At 35.0% G+C, this 17823-nt stretch overlaps 1 protein-coding gene across 1 annotated transcript; it reads left to right on the top strand.

Moving 5' to 3' along the window:
- Nucleotides 1-2376: 2376 nt before the first annotated feature.
- Nucleotides 2377-17620, top strand: LOC106105979 (shootin-1-like). The gene is made up of 9 exons (XM_013286497.1): nt 2377-3579; nt 8311-8497; nt 11761-11882; nt 12708-12856; nt 13473-13630; nt 14334-14517; nt 15159-15432; nt 15866-16093; nt 17345-17620. The coding sequence occupies exons 1-9, from the start codon at nt 3264-3266 to the stop codon at nt 17542-17544; spliced, it is 1818 nt and encodes a 605-aa protein (XP_013141951.1). The 5' UTR covers nt 2377-3263; the 3' UTR covers nt 17545-17620.
- The last annotated feature ends 203 nt before the right edge of the window (nt 17621-17823 follow it).

Here is a 17823-nt window from a genome sequence, read left to right as displayed (position 1 = left end):
TAGGTTTATATGAAGAATAGAGGATGTTGTGAAAAATGTGTAATGCGTTAGGCCACCAGAGACGCTGTTCGCAGATGTCACGTGCGTTCTTTCATCTATTTAAATATTGTGACTTAGTTAGGCGACCGTCGCGTTTGGTAGAGCACTAGCAGAATATAAAATGTTACATTTATTTATTCACAATCATAAATTGCAAATGGCTGTCACTGAACAAACCACTGTCGAAGAACTTTTTTAAAACCTTTCAATATAAAAAAAGAAAAGATAAACATCTTACCTATGCATTGTTTTAATTAGTATTTTAAAGGTACTTTATTTCTTTTTGATAAAAAATCACTGAGTGGTTTTCAAATCCTTTTATAATATAAGCTTTCTTATTTTAATGATCTTACTTATATTATAAATGCAAAAGTTTAGATCGATGGACGGATGAATGTTTGTTAGAGTTTACAACCTAAACTATTGGACGGATCTCGATGAAATTTTGTATAGACGTAGAGCATAGTGTGGAAGAACACATAGACTACTAACTGTTTTTTAATTTTATGTGATAAAGTCGCGTGTGAAATTAGTGCGTAATAAATACCACGAACTACTGCGTAGAAAGTTTTGCAATATTCTTCTAGACCACCTTAGATTTCGCCCACACACCGCTAACTGTCGACTATTCATAAGAAGAAATGTTGCTATCTAAATAAGTTGGTACAACGTGTTTAATTGCGAAAATTAACTGGACGAATTGATTAAATGTTGTGTTAACCGTTTTTAATTGTTTAACACGCATCTGCACGCTCACAATAAACACTTTAATCTTTTTAACACAAAGGAGTATCCAAATTGGGCGAATTTAATGGGCATAAATATTTTTAACGCTTTAATCCTGCTTGTAAAAGCGACGTTAACGTTTTACGATATCCCGGGCCAGGATAACGAGACCAGAAATAGGATCGGCAAGTCAATGACCTGATATTTATTGTCCACACGTAAAAATAATAACAGAAACCATGTGACTCAGCTGCATAAGGAAGAACGTGGGTTATTTTTTTTGGTTGCTACCAAAACCGACATTCCCTTGTCACTTGAAAGAGAACTATATTTCATTACAAACATTTCAGAGTGAATTCCATTAAAGTACGTCATGAAAGTAATCCGATTATTTCTTGCAAAATTTTCCATATAATTGAAATGAAATATGCATTAAATTATATAGTTTTGTGACAAAATCTTGTTAAATGAATGTATTGTACGAGTTCTGTAAGGTAATCGGATTGCCTCGCCAGGCTGCCGTGTGGCGCCCTTTGAAAAAGCCCCGGACTGACCCCGTTTTCTAAATATGGAAAAAGTTTTGTAAGGTTCTCTCCGCCTGTCCGCGGCGGACCGAGGTTCTTTTTTAATATTTACCCTTAGCCTCGCTTTCGGATTACTTCGACCGTGACAGATTTCACTAGATCTGGACCACAATATGAAGTAAAATTCGATTGATTATGAGAATAATTTTACGATAAAGAGCTAAATGTGTTTATGAAATCTACAGACCTACGCTTTAAAGGTTGCAAAAGTTATTAAACGGCGCTGCATTCAGCGTCTGTAAGGTTGTTTTTTTTTATTAAAACAAGTTGTTATTACATAAATTCTAACAGAAATAGACGATTATTCAATAATATTAAGTAGATGGAATGTATGCATTTATAAGGATGAGTAATAACGGCCAATCAGCAAATCGTAGCGAGTCTGGTAATGCAATTAAATGGGATTATAGTACTATACAAACTTATCAGGAGCTCGGAATGAGAACTCGACAGGATGCACTACACACACAGCTTACGATTCAGATATTGTTAACCATGTAAAAGGTTAGATTTAGATTGGAACAACAAACTGCAAATATTCTAAAGCTCATTAATTCAAAAAAAAATGCACAGCAAAGCGCTTTTCATTGACTTTCTAATATGTCATTTACTTTACTTTTTACTTTCTGCATCGTCACATCCTTCAGGTGGGATCGTGGTCAAGCGCTAGGTTAACAAATAATAAAAAAACCTTACCCTTTTTTTAATAAACAAATTACTGAAATAGCGCAACATTGGAATACCTGAGAATTAATATATCTGTGGAATTGATAGGCACGATACTTTGATATCGATTCTTTTAGTATTGTGATTAGCGATATCTGTTGCCGTGTGAAGATAGATAATAGCCAGTCTAACAAGACTTATGGTCACCATGTCGTTGTATGGTACCGGGTATCTTTGTTTACCTGTGATTTTAGGTATATGCGGGATCGTAGATATGTCTGATGCTAATATCGAGCCGTCGTAAAGTTTGAATGTTGTAATACAAGCCGGGTCGTGGCCAGCGCGGCCCATACGCCGACAACTCCTTGTCGTTCACAGAACGGTCTCTGTTCGTTTCACAGAACAGTTTAATTTTAGAATATCCGTTCGTCCCTATTTGGACGAAATGCATTTAGTTTAGTTTGTCGACTGCAGTTATGTGTCGTGTAGTGCTCAATGACTTTTACTTTATTTCTTATTTAAATCGTGATAAATATTTGTGCGAGTGAAGTTTTAATTATCTAATAATCTGTTTAAAGTAACACTTTTTATTTGAAGCAAGGTTTCTTAATTAAACACCATCTATGGACGAATTAAAAAAAAAACACATTTGAAACGAATTGATAACTTAAGGATTGTAAAATCAAAAATTAAAATCAAAGATAATAATAAGCGAAGTTTACTAATGTGTAATCAGTGATTTCTTGCGATGTCGATGACGTAATCTTACTGGAAAATAATGTCTGATGATAAGAATGTAAGCACATTGATAAGTAAAGAACATGCATGAAAAGAGAACATCACTAGCTACTACGAATTACCAATGACATAATCTATACGATAGAAGCGACAGCGCGCTTCGAATATAAACAAAAAGCGTAAACATTAACTCTTATGACTCACAATGGCGAAGAATTCATTATCATAACTGCACGCATACGTTAGTTGAAACCGCGCACTGAAGGCTAATTGTCGTCTATTAAAACATTTTTACGCGTTTACAACTACAGATTTACTTTTCAATATACAAAGTCCATCGAGGCTGTGTCAAGTGAACGCGAGTGTACAATCTACGACCGCTCTAACACAATTACGCGTATTTTCCTCAACGACGAAACAAAGAAATCATATTTAGTGAATTAAATTAATTTCCAATAAACGGGGACATCTGCCTGTTGATCCCACGTGCATGTGAAAACGGGAAGATGTATGCGCGCGTGTGAAATATCGAATGCAAAAATGATTAAAAGGAACGGCGATAATGTATTTGCGATCGCGTCGAACAACAACCACGGCCAGTGTCAGAGCGGGAGCGGCCGCAGCGGGGTTGCCGTGTCGCCGTGTGCCGGCCCCGGGGCAACTAGGATTCCGCGAGCTACACCATCTCCTGCCAGGATGCTGCCAGAATCGCAGCCACACACTAAAGAAACCAGCATCGCGCTCTCTACTTACGTCGAGAAATGGAAGAACCGATACGAAGAAGCCGAGAGGAAGCACAAAACGTACCTCCTCAAGTCAGAAAAAGGTCGGTACTATTCATTTTGACGTACTAGTTTCCCACTTTTTTTGCAAGTCGTTACTGCGCATGCTCTATTTACAACTGTTTTATGCAAAAAGTGCGAAAGAAAATCCTAGCCGCGTATTTGTCGGATTATGACGGACGATAACCTGTTGCTCATACATTATGTATTCACGAAACTTTTGTAATGTAAACCCGTTTTGAGGAGAGGTTTAAACTTTGTGCGCAGTGATTCTATCCTTGTTACACTTTGGTACTATTTTAAATAGATTGTTTTCGATGCATTTTCTTATTAATTCACGTATTTCCTGCACAATATTATCGTAATAGGTTTTTAACGTCATAAAAACGCGATAACATCTTAACAAACTCGTTTTTAAAGATATGAATATGACTTTTGTTGGCCCAATTTTTTAAATATTGATTATTGTTAGTTCTGCGCATCGCCAATTCATTGATTACGTATAACGAACTGTCAAAAGTTAAAGTACAAATTGTACTAGGTATCCAATTATTTACGTAAAAATTAAATTACTATTAACTATTACATCAATTATTAATATAATTTGAGGAAATTAAATGCATTTAAAGGGAAAAGTTAATAAATATTGAGTCTTGATATAAAATAAATTTCGTTGAACATTAATACTAGAGAATACTTTTAATAATGTTTATCAAATAACAACATACTTGAGTTTTAGAACTCTTGTTTAGTCAAAGACTTAATGACACACATAGAAGTGAAATATATGAATCATAATTCTTTGTTCATTACATTAAACTTAACTGTATATATTACAAAGACCAGAATATACACACTAGATTTGTTACACACCCTGTTTAGTAATCACTTAGTTAATTTTATAAAGTTTTCTCATGGACTGATTTCAAGTATTATCCGATGAACTGACTCGTTACCACCTTCTATAGAAAATACACAAATATTTTCTAACTCAAATTAGTGCTACGGATAAATATTTGTTCTTGTTTATAGTTTATATATGTATATATTCTTACAATATTCTGTTTTAACTTGTTAATACAAAGTATTCTACATTTGTACATCTTGATAATATTATAAACAAGTCAGTTGTGACTTTGCCCGTGTGAAATTAAAAAAAAAATTAAAAACATAGTCTATGTTACTCAGTGATAACATAGCTTTTTAATAGTGCAAAAATTTTTCAATTCAGTCAAGTATTTTTTGAGTTAATTCAATACATACAAAAATCCAAAAATACAAATCGTTCCTCTTTATAATATTACTATAGATGGTTAAGTTTGGATGGATGTTTGTTAGTTTGTAGCCTAAACTGCTGAATGGATCTCGATGAAATTTAGCATAGACAAAGAGGATACTCTGGAAGAACACATAGACTGCATAGATTTGTTTTATTTCCATGCAGACGGAGCTGCAGGTGAAAGCTAGTGTATATAGTTAAATGTAAAAGATAGTACTGTTATCCATTTAAAATTCCATTAGCTATCTATTGTAAAACATAATAAAATGTAGGAACAATGGCACTATTTACATAACATTACCTATGTAAATGCAGCTGCATCTTATCTTTTGTTCTTTACATTTCATAATAGCAATATGTTAAGTAGTTTCAAAGATATGTTTAATACATGTTTTTCTATACTTTAAAGAAATTATGTAAAACCATAAATCATATGTTTTATTGTATTATAAATAAGACTTAATGTTGCTTATGACTTAGTCCCTGTGATATTAAAAAAATAATAAATAATAAAAACATAGTCTGTGTTATCCACTGATGTTATAGTTTTTTAATGGTGAAAGAGTTTTTGTAATTGGCCAAGTACTTTTTGTGTTATTACATACAATATTAATGTAGACTAGCTTTTGCTCAAGAAATTCTATGTGTGGAATTAAAAAGAAAATTTAGTAACCAGCCATGTTCTTCCAGACTATACTCACAGATGTGTTACAAATGTTTATCAAGATCTGTTGAATCATTGTAGAGATGTGGTCTAACCAATATCCGACTAAACTTTCATGTTTATATTGGAAAGATTTCTAAAATGTTTTAAATCGGAGATAAAGACTGCTGAATAAATACTTTTATGATATTATATAGATTACAAATTGTATGTTTTTCACTTTGATAAAAGTTTATAATAAAGAAACACTAACTGAGCCAAATACCATTTTGTTTTGTTTGAACATTATTCATTCTTTTCATGTCTGATATTTTAAACTGTCTATATAGCCAAATGGTTAACAAAATGTGGTTTATCTTAACAAACTCAATGACCTACATATGACCAAGGAGAATAAAAATAAATATATATTTATATATATGAATGAATATAAATTTTGAAATATCAAGAAATAATCGCATTATTTACCTGTTTTATAATAAATCTTAGTTTGAAAAAAGTCTGACTTACTTTGCAAGTCATTTTACCGAGAAAAAAAAATGGCATGAATTAACATTTTCAGAACAGGTCACTTATTCCAGCGTCATGTATTGTTACCGCAAACATGTTTTCGTTGCGATCTAAAAATAAATCTTACAACATTTAATTCTCCCTCATTTGGATCACTAAGGATTTATTTACGAAATAATATTAATTTACTAATTGTTGCATCGTCATATGATTCCCGCCATTTAACACGTATTGTTTAAAAAATGACGTTTCGTAATAGATATGTAAAAACAGATAGGCGATTGTTTATTGTTTATAATTGACAGATTTTGCTACGGATTTAACGCGATATTTGATGTTATCACAGTTAAGACTATCGCTATTATCAGTTTGAAAAATCTTTATTTCAACCAACCGCAACAATTAGCGCCAAAATGGCGAAATTCAAGTAGACACAAACTACCACAGTTCATAGCCTGCCCATTTAAATAGTTCAGTGCAACACACGTAACACTTGGTTTTAAAATGACTCTTCGTTGATAAAAGCGGGAATTTTTTTTAAAGACAAAAGGCATACGCATTCTGTCACAAGTGACCGTGGCCTGTATATATTTCGTTGAAATTCTTTACTGATTACGCATATTTGCTGAACTCGTACGTGTTTTTTCCGTCGATACTCGGAATATCTCTTACGGAGTTTTCGAAAAAGTAAACTTTGAGACAATTTCTCGAAAAATTCCACAAACGCTTTTATTATTTGTGCTAAGATAATTTTAAAGTAATAAGTTGGGTGAATATTTACTGAATAAAACGCACTGTTTCCGTAAGTTTGTTAATTAGAACTAATTTATGTGCTAACGTTGTTAGGATTCATTAAATTTTGTGTACGATGTCCGGCCAAGTACATAGAACATATCCAATTCTAGGAAAATTAGTTAAATGTAAATAAAACAGACAAAAAAACTTCATATGATCTGCATCAGTTTATTAATTTGCCAATGACAAAAAATCTTAACTAAAACATAAGTAAAATAAAATATAAAAATGTTTTAAATCTAATAGTTTTTTCCTCATCCAAATAACGTGAGTAACCGAGTACAAATGGCGGCCATTAGTAACGTACTCCCTACAGCTGTTCGTGCAATAGGATAAGATATATTCTACATACAAGCGTTAAATCTTGCTTGTGTTTTGTCAGTCACATCTGTTTATATACAAGCTCCATGCTGCGGTTTTACTTGATTTTCTGTATTAACTAGGTCCGTACCACGGGTTTTTTCTGTTGTAGTGTGATGTAATGTAACCTATTAAATTATTTCTTATAAATTTGGTTTTAGTTATGTTGTAAGCTGTTACTCGCGACTTCGTCACCGTGTAATTAAAAAAATATTAAAAAAGCATAGCCTATGTTATTGACAGATAAATTACCTTTCTAATGGTGATATAATTATTAAAATCGGCCCAGTAGTTTTAGAGTTATTTTAATACATACAAAAATACAAATCTTTCCTCTTTATAATGTGAGTATAGATGTACGACTTTTAAAGATAATAAAATTCGTCTCGTTCCCGCGCAATAACCGTGGGTTCCGCTGCCGAAATAAACAATATTATTTATTCTTCAATGTAAACCGACGTTTACACATCATTGTCCTGATTGTTCTCAATGAAGACAATTCTGTATCTTGTAATTAAACAAGTCTGTCGCAAGTTGTTATAACAAGTTATTTGACCGCTTTGTCAATTTTAAACACTTGCAACGAATACTTTTACTTATAAAAAAATACAATTTCGCTATTGTTATACTTTGTGTATTGTTAATGGATGTTTATAACATTGTAAAAAGTTTTGACTATGGTTTATGGTTAGTTAGTAAACTATTGTCTATAGTTTGCGTTTGTCATATATAAATAGAAGCGTAAAGGAAATTGATTCAAAACCAATATTCAACTGTTTGTGTTTTGCGTAAGACGAAATTAAATTATTTTCATTAATCAATAACTACTCGTAAAAGTATTAGTAACGTCACCGACAAAATTCGGCCCTATTTATACTAATATTATAAAGTGGAACAATATGTATTTTTGTATATATAGAAATAACTTAAATACTACTGGGCCGATTTCAAATTTTCTTTCACCATTACAAAAGCTATGTCATTGCTGAGTTATATAGGCTATAGCTTTAAATTTGACATGGACGAAATCGCGATGTAAAGTACACCAAGTTTCCTACAAAGTCGATGACGTCACGACTGACTGATGAGTATATGAAAGAGAAACACATATAGTACTGTATCATTAGACAGAAAAGGACAGGAATATAAGGACTTGTTATTCCACAGCTAAACGTGAACATGATGAGCTGCAGCGGCGGTACAACATCTTGCTGGAGGAGCGGAGACACGTGGAAGCTGAGCTGGCGGAGCGGGAACGAGAGCTGGCGAAGCTACGTACCGTCTCCGAGAAGCTATTCCAGGAGTACCAACAGCTCAAACACCAACAAGAGATTGATGCTGGTGTTATGCAGAAGTGAGTATATAGGTTTAAGGATCAAACTGATGCTTATTGAAGAACAGCAAGAGAAATACGGATTATTCCCAACTGTCCCCCCAATCTGTCCCCACGTGTAGACAGATGAGAATAAAAAGTTTTATACGTCTCACCTTTTGCGACGAGGTGACGGTTGGAACTTATTTTATTTTATAACGGTTCCATCTGTCACCTTATTGGTGATAGTGGGACTAAAAGGTGGGACCGATCATCATCATCATCTCCTTATCCTACTCCCGTAGGGTCGGTGCAACAGGTTTTTGTCCACCACATAACTCTATCATACGTCATCTCAGTCATCACTCCCTTTTTCATCATGTCACTTTTTACACAATCCATCCATCTCTTTCTATGTCTACCTCTACCGATGTACCCTTCCATACTTATAACTAACGTTCTCCTTGTAACATGCGATTCATCCCTCCTCAACATGCCCATACCATGCTAACCTTTTAAAAGGTGGGACGGATGAAACTTTTTATTCTCACGTGAGGACAGAGCGGGGTAACGGGTGGGATAATCCGAGGAAGACATGCTTTGGTCTGTTTTATGCACAGCGAATGCTTGTGTGCAAGCTGTCATAAATTTTGAATAGTATTATGAAACGTACCGTACGTTACTTAGTAATCCGAAGTTGGTTTTATCGAAATACTCCATAGTTAAGCTTGCTGTGTTAAGTTCTAACAGATCGACTCTTCATTTATAATTGAACGTTAGCGACTTTAAAAGACCATTACAAATGTGATAAAAACATCACAATCATGAAAAATAGTAGACTGATTTTATATTATATTATATTAGATATTAGGTTTTACAGTCTGCATGTATGTTTGTACATGGAAGCCGTAACCGGAACTATTTACTGGCCACACTTCGACCTCATCTGTCATGAGACAACCGCACAATGATTTGAAATAAATACGTTGCAACCGTTATTGCTATTTTTAAATATAAATTTCACGTATTTCAGAGGGTCTAGCACGAACATTAGCTAGTTAACAATCACCGACAAAAGTATTATTCAAGATACAGATGCTCATTTTTAACTGAACAGTTCAAATATTCAGTTATAACTGAGCCTCTACAGCGGTTTTTAGTTTAGTAGACATAAGGCGTAAAGAATACCTACAAATCTCAACTTTTGCGATGTTTCGGAAACCTTCTTGCAAATTTTCGTGTTAATACTCTAACTATGGACTGTAGTTTCATATAAAATTGACAAACATATTTTTGAAATTAATTGATAATAATAAATGTCCAAAGTGGGACGGACAGACAAAATAAAATGTTATGTCACCTCAGGACGGAAACCGGTCGATGTTGCATCACAGTAAGCTTATGTTAGGTAATCGAAAACGAAATTCAACTTAATTCCGATGTTAAATACACGATAGGTTGACTAGCTTTGTCTACATAGATAATTTAGGCTTGCCTAGATTTATGACTTTCTTAATGTATCCGGAGAAATTTGACGCCACGCCTTCTAATTTCACTTATAGTCAAACGGTGTTATTGAGCTACAAAATTTTATTACATTGACATACATTTATACTAAAAAATAACAAAAATGATGACTCATTATTCAATTAGTGATCTTCTAAAATGTAAATATAACCCTAAATACTTTTACGTAATTTGTTTTATATTCTATGCACTGAATAAGTATGGAATCGTTGCATTTGGAATAATATGCTGTCTTAGCTTTTTGTTAATTGGAATAGAAAACAAAAAATGTCTATGGAAAGATGTGGATCGTTTTAAAAGGCAAATGTTTTGTTAGTATTCAGCCAGTATTTCTAAACGTAGTTCTAGTGCATATTTTCTTTAAAGTAATTTAGATGGAATTACAATCAATATGCCTATCGTCGGATAATTCTAAAAGAAAAAAAACAAAACAATATTCTTATAAAATGCACGTCATCTTATCTAAACACAAATTTTATAAATAATTCATGCGATGATAAAAGCTAGAAAGTGGTGAATATTAAAATGAAGCCACTGCGCCAAATTACTTGTTACATTATTGATTTGGCGAGAATTTTACGCGAAACGGCCAGAGTTGAATACCGTTCTGTCGTAGTAACGCACAGTTACGTTGTGTATTTCTAATAAATTTTATTTTATTTAATAAAATTAATTATTGTGTTGAAACCAAATGTAAAAAAATATTATGTTAATTTATTTTTAAAAGTGGATTTAAGATTGAACAATCATTGTCCTAAATAAAAGTGCCATTAAAAAAAATATTTGTTTTTTTTTACTGTGTCGTCATGGCAATAGAATCGAAAACTTGCTGCCAGTGTATCTTATTATTGTTTGAAATACGATTTAAAAATTTACTTTTAACCATGTGAGTATTTTTGAAATGATTTTTTTTATAACAAATTCATATTTTTTTATGGTAATAAGATCTTTTGTTAACAACTTATCAAAATTATAGCAAGTTATTTTTAGATTTTTCAATTTGCTATATTTTGTAAAAGACTTTAGAGTAGCAATCCACAAAAAAGTATGCTTATCGACTTTCGATTCAACCTGATTGGTTTTAATTTTTATTGTTCTCAACGAAAACTTTTCCACGTGAATCGAGTTTATTTCCCAACTTTCGGATCACGTTTGCTTAGTGAGGGAAATTCGTTAGTTAATTTTCAATTGTTCATTGAAAGGAAAAAGTTTTTTAATTGCTTGAAAGAAAACGTAACATTTTTTTTTAATTCACAAGTTAAAATGGCTTTTCTAAGTTTTAACATGTTGTATAAGTTAAAGTTAATGGGTACAGTCGAGGAATTTTCTGGTGTTTTACCTCGAAGGTAAATCGATTGAAAGTTTAGTAAATAAAGGGGGGAAAAAAACCAATAGAACGCAGTACAAAAAGTCGTTAGAGGTACACGGCTAATTTCTTTTTTATTATTATCCCGTCGTAACTAACTGGTACCTTATTAGCTGCTAGCTGTTGCTCGCGTAAAATGTAAAATATAGCCTATGTCACTCACAGATAAATTACCTTTCTAACGGTGAAAGAATTTTTGAAATCGGCCAAGTAGTTTTTACGTGAATCGACTCATACAAAAATCCAAAAATACGAATCTTTCCTCTTTATAATATTAGTATAGATTTATATGAGGCGGATTCAATCTAGTTAGAAACAAGTCAATTTTTCCGTTCTAACACCGCGGATTTCCACGACTGTACCTGACATGTGTTTTTAAAGTTTTTTTTTTAATTACACTCGTGTGTTTTAGGGTTATGCAGCAAGCGGGAGAATGGTATAAGCAGAATAAACAATTGAAAAGACGAAGTGCAGCACTTATCCACGCTCTGCCTACTCCCGTCGACATCGATCTTACTGATGCCACGGATGCAGGTGAACACTACAATAATTAAATCAAAAATAGTAAAAACGTTGACTTAGCTATTTATTCACTAGCTGTTGCTCGCGACTTCGTCAGCGTGAAATTAAAAATACCTATGTTACTCTCTGATAACGTAGCTTTTAAGTGGTGAAAGTATTTTTGTCATCAGTCCAGTAGTTTTTGTGTTATTTTAACATTTTTTTTTATTTATATACGTTTTTATTGTCATGACAAATACATATGGAATATAACAATAATTTAAGTATGAACTACAAAAACAGCCATGATGGTATAGGCCTCCTCCATTTTTCTCCATTTGGCCCTATCTTTTGCCAATTCCGTCCAGGTTTTCCTGTTATTTTTTTAATATCGTCTGTTTATCTGGCTTTGGGTCTTTCTTGGGCTCTTTCCTGATCGCGGACCAGTCCATTGGGTTACTCTCTTCGTCCGTGTATCTCGTGTGCGTATAATGCGTCATTTCAATACATACAAAAATACAAATCTTTCCTCTTTATAATTAGTATAGATTATTGGATTTTTAACAGCTTCACTCCACACAATGTTCAAAGTGACTGTCTGTTGTGCGATTACCTACGAACTTTTACTAACTCCCTCGGTGCAAAAACCCTCAAGGGTTATGACTTCAACTAGCTTTCGCCCGCGACTCCGTCCGCGTGGCATTTAAAAAACTGAGTATCCTATGAGTTATTCCAGGCTATCCTCTACATCTCTATCAAATTTTACCGAAATCCGTTAAGCCGTTTAAGCTACAAACTCCATCCATCCATCTAAACTTTCGCGTTTATAATATTAGTATAATTAGAGCTTGTATACAGCATCAGATAGCAGCAGTAACGAGGAGGTGGAGTTCCTGAAGCGTACGGTGTCAGAGCTGTCGGCGCAAGTCGGGGCGCTACAAGCGGACCTCAGCGCAGCGCGACTGCACGAGTTTGAGGCCCACGAGCACAATGTCGCCCTCGCACAGGTGAGCTGCCCCTACATAGTACACGTATGTCACCACAGCTCAGCTTACACTGGTCAACTCTTCAACCTATGTGCTTCTAGACTATTCTCTACATCTATGACTTTCATCGAGATCATCCATCCATCGAAATTTTTGCACTTATAATATACTAGCTGTTGCTCGCGACTTTGCTCGCAATAATGAAAAATATAGTCTATGTTACTTACTGATAAATTACCTTTCTAACAGTGAAAGAATTTTTAAAATCAGCTCCGTAGTTTTTTTACTTCAATTAAATGCACAAAAATATAAATCCTCTTTATAATATTAGTATAGACTAACTGTTACTCGCGACTTCGCCCGCGTGAAATTAAATAACAATAAATAAACATGCCTTATGTTACTCACTGATAACGTAGCATTATAATGGTGCCAAATTTTTTAAAATCTTTCCTGTAGTTTTTGAATTATTTCAATACATACGAAAATACAAAAATACAAACCTTTCCTCTTTATAATATTAGTATAGAAGTTAGATAATAAGAAGTAAGATGCCACGACTGGCCTTAGCTTATCAAGTCCATCGTGAAATTCCGAACGAAACCAACATACTATGAAGTATTCCTCGTGTTTCCAGGAGTTGGAGACGGAGAAGGAGCGGAGCGGCGTGCAGCAGAAGGAGCTGCAGGAGCTGCGCGGGCAGCTGGAGAGGCACAACAGAGTGTCCAAGCTGTTGATGGAGGAGGTGACGGCGCTCAAAGACAATGCAGACAAGGACAGGCAGATGGCGGAGACGTGAGTTGAACAGAGATACAGATATTTCTTCTACAGAGATTAAGAATACGGACTAGAGATCTTGGAGTTACCGGTTTTTTTATATGATAAGGTGGCAAACGAGCGGGTCACCTGAATTCGCCAAAAAATCGAAGCGACAGCTGTCCATAGACATCCACAATTGCAGATAAGTTTCCTACCCTTAATTGACGGAGTAGAAGACGCACATAAAGAGCATATTTCCCCTTTCTATGCATCTCCATGTGCAAATCCATTCTACTTTCCCAGTTTTCCTAAAGAGAAGGATGGGAAGAGAAAGGGACTAAAACTAGGCCTCTTACAATGTATTTGAATTTCGATTTCCATTTGCATCGTAGCAGAAGTTACAAAATTACTGAGTTACGCAATTGCAGATGCGTTGCCTACCCTTCATTGACGAAGGAGGAGACGCACATAAAGAGGACATTTCCCCTTCCTATGCATCTCCTCCAACATCAAATCTACTTTTTCTTTCCATCCTTTTCTCTTAAGAAAAGGGTGGAAAGAGAAAGGGACTAAAATATGGCCTCCGGCACCACACTCATCAGACGAATTGCTTTCACTTCACGCCTGTCTTCTATGTGGTCGTGGTATTACTGGGGGCGAGGCGACCCATTCGTGCAAAGATGTTAAAGCGGGCACTACCACACCAATCTTGCCTTTGAATGTTTCTAAAACGTGTCAGGTACAAGAGCGAGGCGCGCGACGCCAAGAAGCGAGTGAAGGCGCTGACGCACCAGAGCGCGCTGCTGCTGGGCGAGCTGGAGATGGACGAGCGCCTGGGCCGCCTGCTGGCCGAGCTGGACAGTCTGCGCGACGCGCTGGACCTGCAGGCGCTGCGCCACCGCGACCAGCTGCACGACCTGCAGGTACACACACACACGACTAGTATATAGCACTAGAAGGCCTAATTTAAGTCGTTTTCCCTTTACCACCCTTTTCTTATAAGAGGATGGGAAGAGGAAGTGGATTTGAATGTGATGTATAGAAGGGTAAATATCCTCTTTATGCGTCTCCTCCCTCCTATAAGACTAGGCAACGCATCAGCAATTGCGGATGTCTATGGGCAGCGGTCGCTTCGCTATTTTGGCGGATTCAGGTAGCCACTTGCTCCTTTGCCACCTATGTTTAAAAAAAAAACTATTGGATTGTAGTGTTCATAAGGATTAAACATTGCTTTATTTTTATTTTACTTTTTTATTAAAAAAAAACGTACTGACATATACAAAATCACGATACTCTTAAGTAACTTAACTAACAAATAAATTTAAATTTCATTTATTTTATTCTGTAATATTGTAAATTTTAAAATTAACTCATCTTTATCAGCTTAATAAAAATAAATACACTATTAGTTCTTCCAAACTATATTTTATATCTGTGCCAAATTTAATCTAGATCCATTAATTTGGAGATACATACAAACATCCATACATCCAAACTTTCGCATCAAACATTAATAAGATGATCACTTTTATGTAATTTCAAAAATTCAATTACTTATTTTCAGCTCAAATTAGCTGAAAAACACGAAGAAACCGACATTCTTCTATGGGAGGAGAAGATAAGACTCGCAGAAGAAGACGCGCAGAAGGCAGTAGAACGAGCGGAGAGGGCGGAGAAGAAGTTGGCAGAAGTTGAGAAGAAACAACCACCGAAGAAATCAGCTCTCATGTCTAGGATAAGTTACTTCGAAAGTGGTGGAAATGAAAAAGCAAAGATTGAGAAAGTTGAACTGAAAGAAGAAATAAAAGAAATCAAAGAAGAAGTAAATGAAGTTATAGGTGAGTTTATGTAGTATCTTAAATTAATATTTTATACAGTAATATTAAAAAAATGTATGCCTCACCTTTAATTATTATTTTTTTAAACAAAAATCGGTCATTTTATCTGTAAAAAAAATAATTAATTTTATATGTAACTGATAAACTCAAAAACTATTAAACTGATTTTAAAAATTCTGTCACTGTTCGAAAACTACATAATTCCTGACTGACATAGGATATCTTTATTACTAGATTTTTTAATCCTCGCAGTCAAAAAAAGCTGGATAAAATCGTACTAATATTGTATGTAGATATGGATTTTGTAGCCTAAATGACTGAACGGATCTCGGTTAAATTTGGTCCAAACACATAGCCTACATACTTTTGTTTTTTTTTTTAATTTCTATGCGGACGGAGTCGCGGGCAAAAGCTAGTAATATAAATTGTGTAGTTTCAGAAACACCACCTGAACCCGCAGAGAGCACAAGCTCACGGGAACCATCGCCCGAAGTGACCACCGCCCCTCCTCCTCCCCCTCCATGTCTGCCTCCACCTCCACCTCCCCCGCCCCCTCCACCTCCTCCACCCCCGGCGTTCCTCCCCCCGGAGCAGAGTGAGGACATGGCAACACTGCTCAACTGTAAACAAGGGACCTTGAAGAAGACCAAACAAAATGGAGGTAAGTATTTAAAATTGCAATTTACAGAATTATAAAAGGATACTTACGAATGAAATAATATTCAGAAAATTATTAAAGATTTATTAACCGTTTAAAAGTGCTGTAACTAACATTTTTTTCTTAAGTTATAACAAAATACGCTGACAGTAAATTTCTGAATTGTGAAAGGATTAAAAAGAAACTATAAAAAAGCATCATATGTAACAATAAATTCAAAAACTACGCAACCGATATCAAATTTAACCACCATTAAAAACTACTTTATCACTAAGTGACTTAGACTACTAGTTTTTTTTTAAATCCCGGACGAAATAAATAAAAAATGTATGTATGGAGTATAAATTGTTAGAGCGATGCTCATGTCGCTGGAGCGTGGGGCGCTGCGCGGCGCAGTGCGCGCTGCACCAACACAAGCGCTGCCTCATACGGACCTTCGGTAACACGACATAGACAACGCATTCCTGGTGTTTGCCATAGACAAGCCATCCCCTGGTGTTTGCCATAAGTAGCGTATATCTCCTAGTGTTTGCCATAAAAGGTATATCCCTTGGTGTTTGCCATAAAAGGTATATCCCTTGGTGTTTGCCATATTTAAGGTATATCCCCTGATGTTTGCCATATTCAAGGTCTATCCCCTGACGGTTGCCATATTCAAGGTATATCCCCTGATGGTTGCCATATTCAAGGTATATCTCCTGGTGTTTTCCATACAAATGGTACATCTTCTGGTATTTGCCACATACAAGTTAACCCCTGGTATTTACCAAACACATGGCATATCTCCTAAAGTTTATCATAGACAACTAATATCCCCTAGTGCTTGTCATTGACAAAAGCATGTCTCCTGGTGCTTGTCATTGACAAAGCACATCCCCTGGTGTTTGCCATACATAATCTTTTAGTCCATAGTGTTCCCCTTCAACCATTGTCATTTTATCCGTTGCCTATAAGGGAATTTAATATTAAGCCGGAAGGTCAAAAATCCATCAATCCGTTGGTTTCATGAATAGTCATGTAAATTCTTGTAATCTTCAAAATAGATTGTAAAATCACATATATGTTGTACACGGTTTTTATCGCACGTAACATTTTAAAATCCATTATTAAAATTAATTACAATAATAAGGTTTTCAGCGAAATTTTCGATAAAGTTTTTGTGTGTTACATGAAACAGGTTAAATGTGTTTTTTTCATTGGAGGCAGTTAAAAATAAATATGAAAATAGATTAAATATTGTAAAATAATATGTAGGTGGTGCGATCGACGCGATCGTGGATCAGATAAAATGCGGTAAGTTCCAACTGAAGTCAACAGACCAGAACTTCCTGGAGAAGAAACCTAAGGATGACCAGCCCGAGGCTGTGAAGGAGATGCTCGCGATCCTCGGAACTCTGCGCAAACGTAGGGGAGGGAATAGACCTAACTTTGTACCTAACGAACAGGAACCATGAATTACTAATTTTATAAACTATCTTTCGCCCGCGACGCCGTCCCCGAAATTTGAAAAACAAAAGTAAACACTCTATGTGTTTTTCCAGACTATCCTCTACGTCTAGGCTAAATTTCATTAAGATCCGTTCATCAGTTTAGGCTACAAACTCTAACAAACATCCATCTAAAATTTCGCACTTATAATACTAGTTGCTAAAGTTTAGATGGATGGATGTTTGTTAGAGTTTGTAGCCTAAACTGCTAAACGGATCTTGATGAAATTTGGCCTAGACGTAGAG

This window comes from Papilio polytes, unplaced genomic scaffold (assembly GCF_000836215.1).
Source record: "Papilio polytes unplaced genomic scaffold, Ppol_1.0 DF822622.1, whole genome shotgun sequence".
Taxonomy (NCBI): domain Eukaryota; kingdom Metazoa; phylum Arthropoda; class Insecta; order Lepidoptera; family Papilionidae; genus Papilio; species Papilio polytes.
This window is presented reverse-complemented; position numbering and strand designations above follow the sequence as displayed.

What these genes read in the sequence shown, in the direction of transcription:
- LOC106105979 (XM_013286497.1), top strand. Translation starts at nt 3,264, where the DNA reads ATGCGCGCGTGTGAAATATCGAATGCAAAAATGATTAAAAGGAACGGC. An exon ending in GATGCTGGTGTTATGCAGAA is followed by an intron (nt 8,498 to 11,760) that starts GTGAGTATATAG and finishes CGTGTGTTTTAG; the next exon opens with GGTTATGCAGCAAGCGGGAG. An exon ending in ACAATGTCGCCCTCGCACAG is followed by an intron (nt 12,857 to 13,472) that starts GTGAGCTGCCCC and finishes TCGTGTTTCCAG; the next exon opens with GAGTTGGAGACGGAGAAGGA.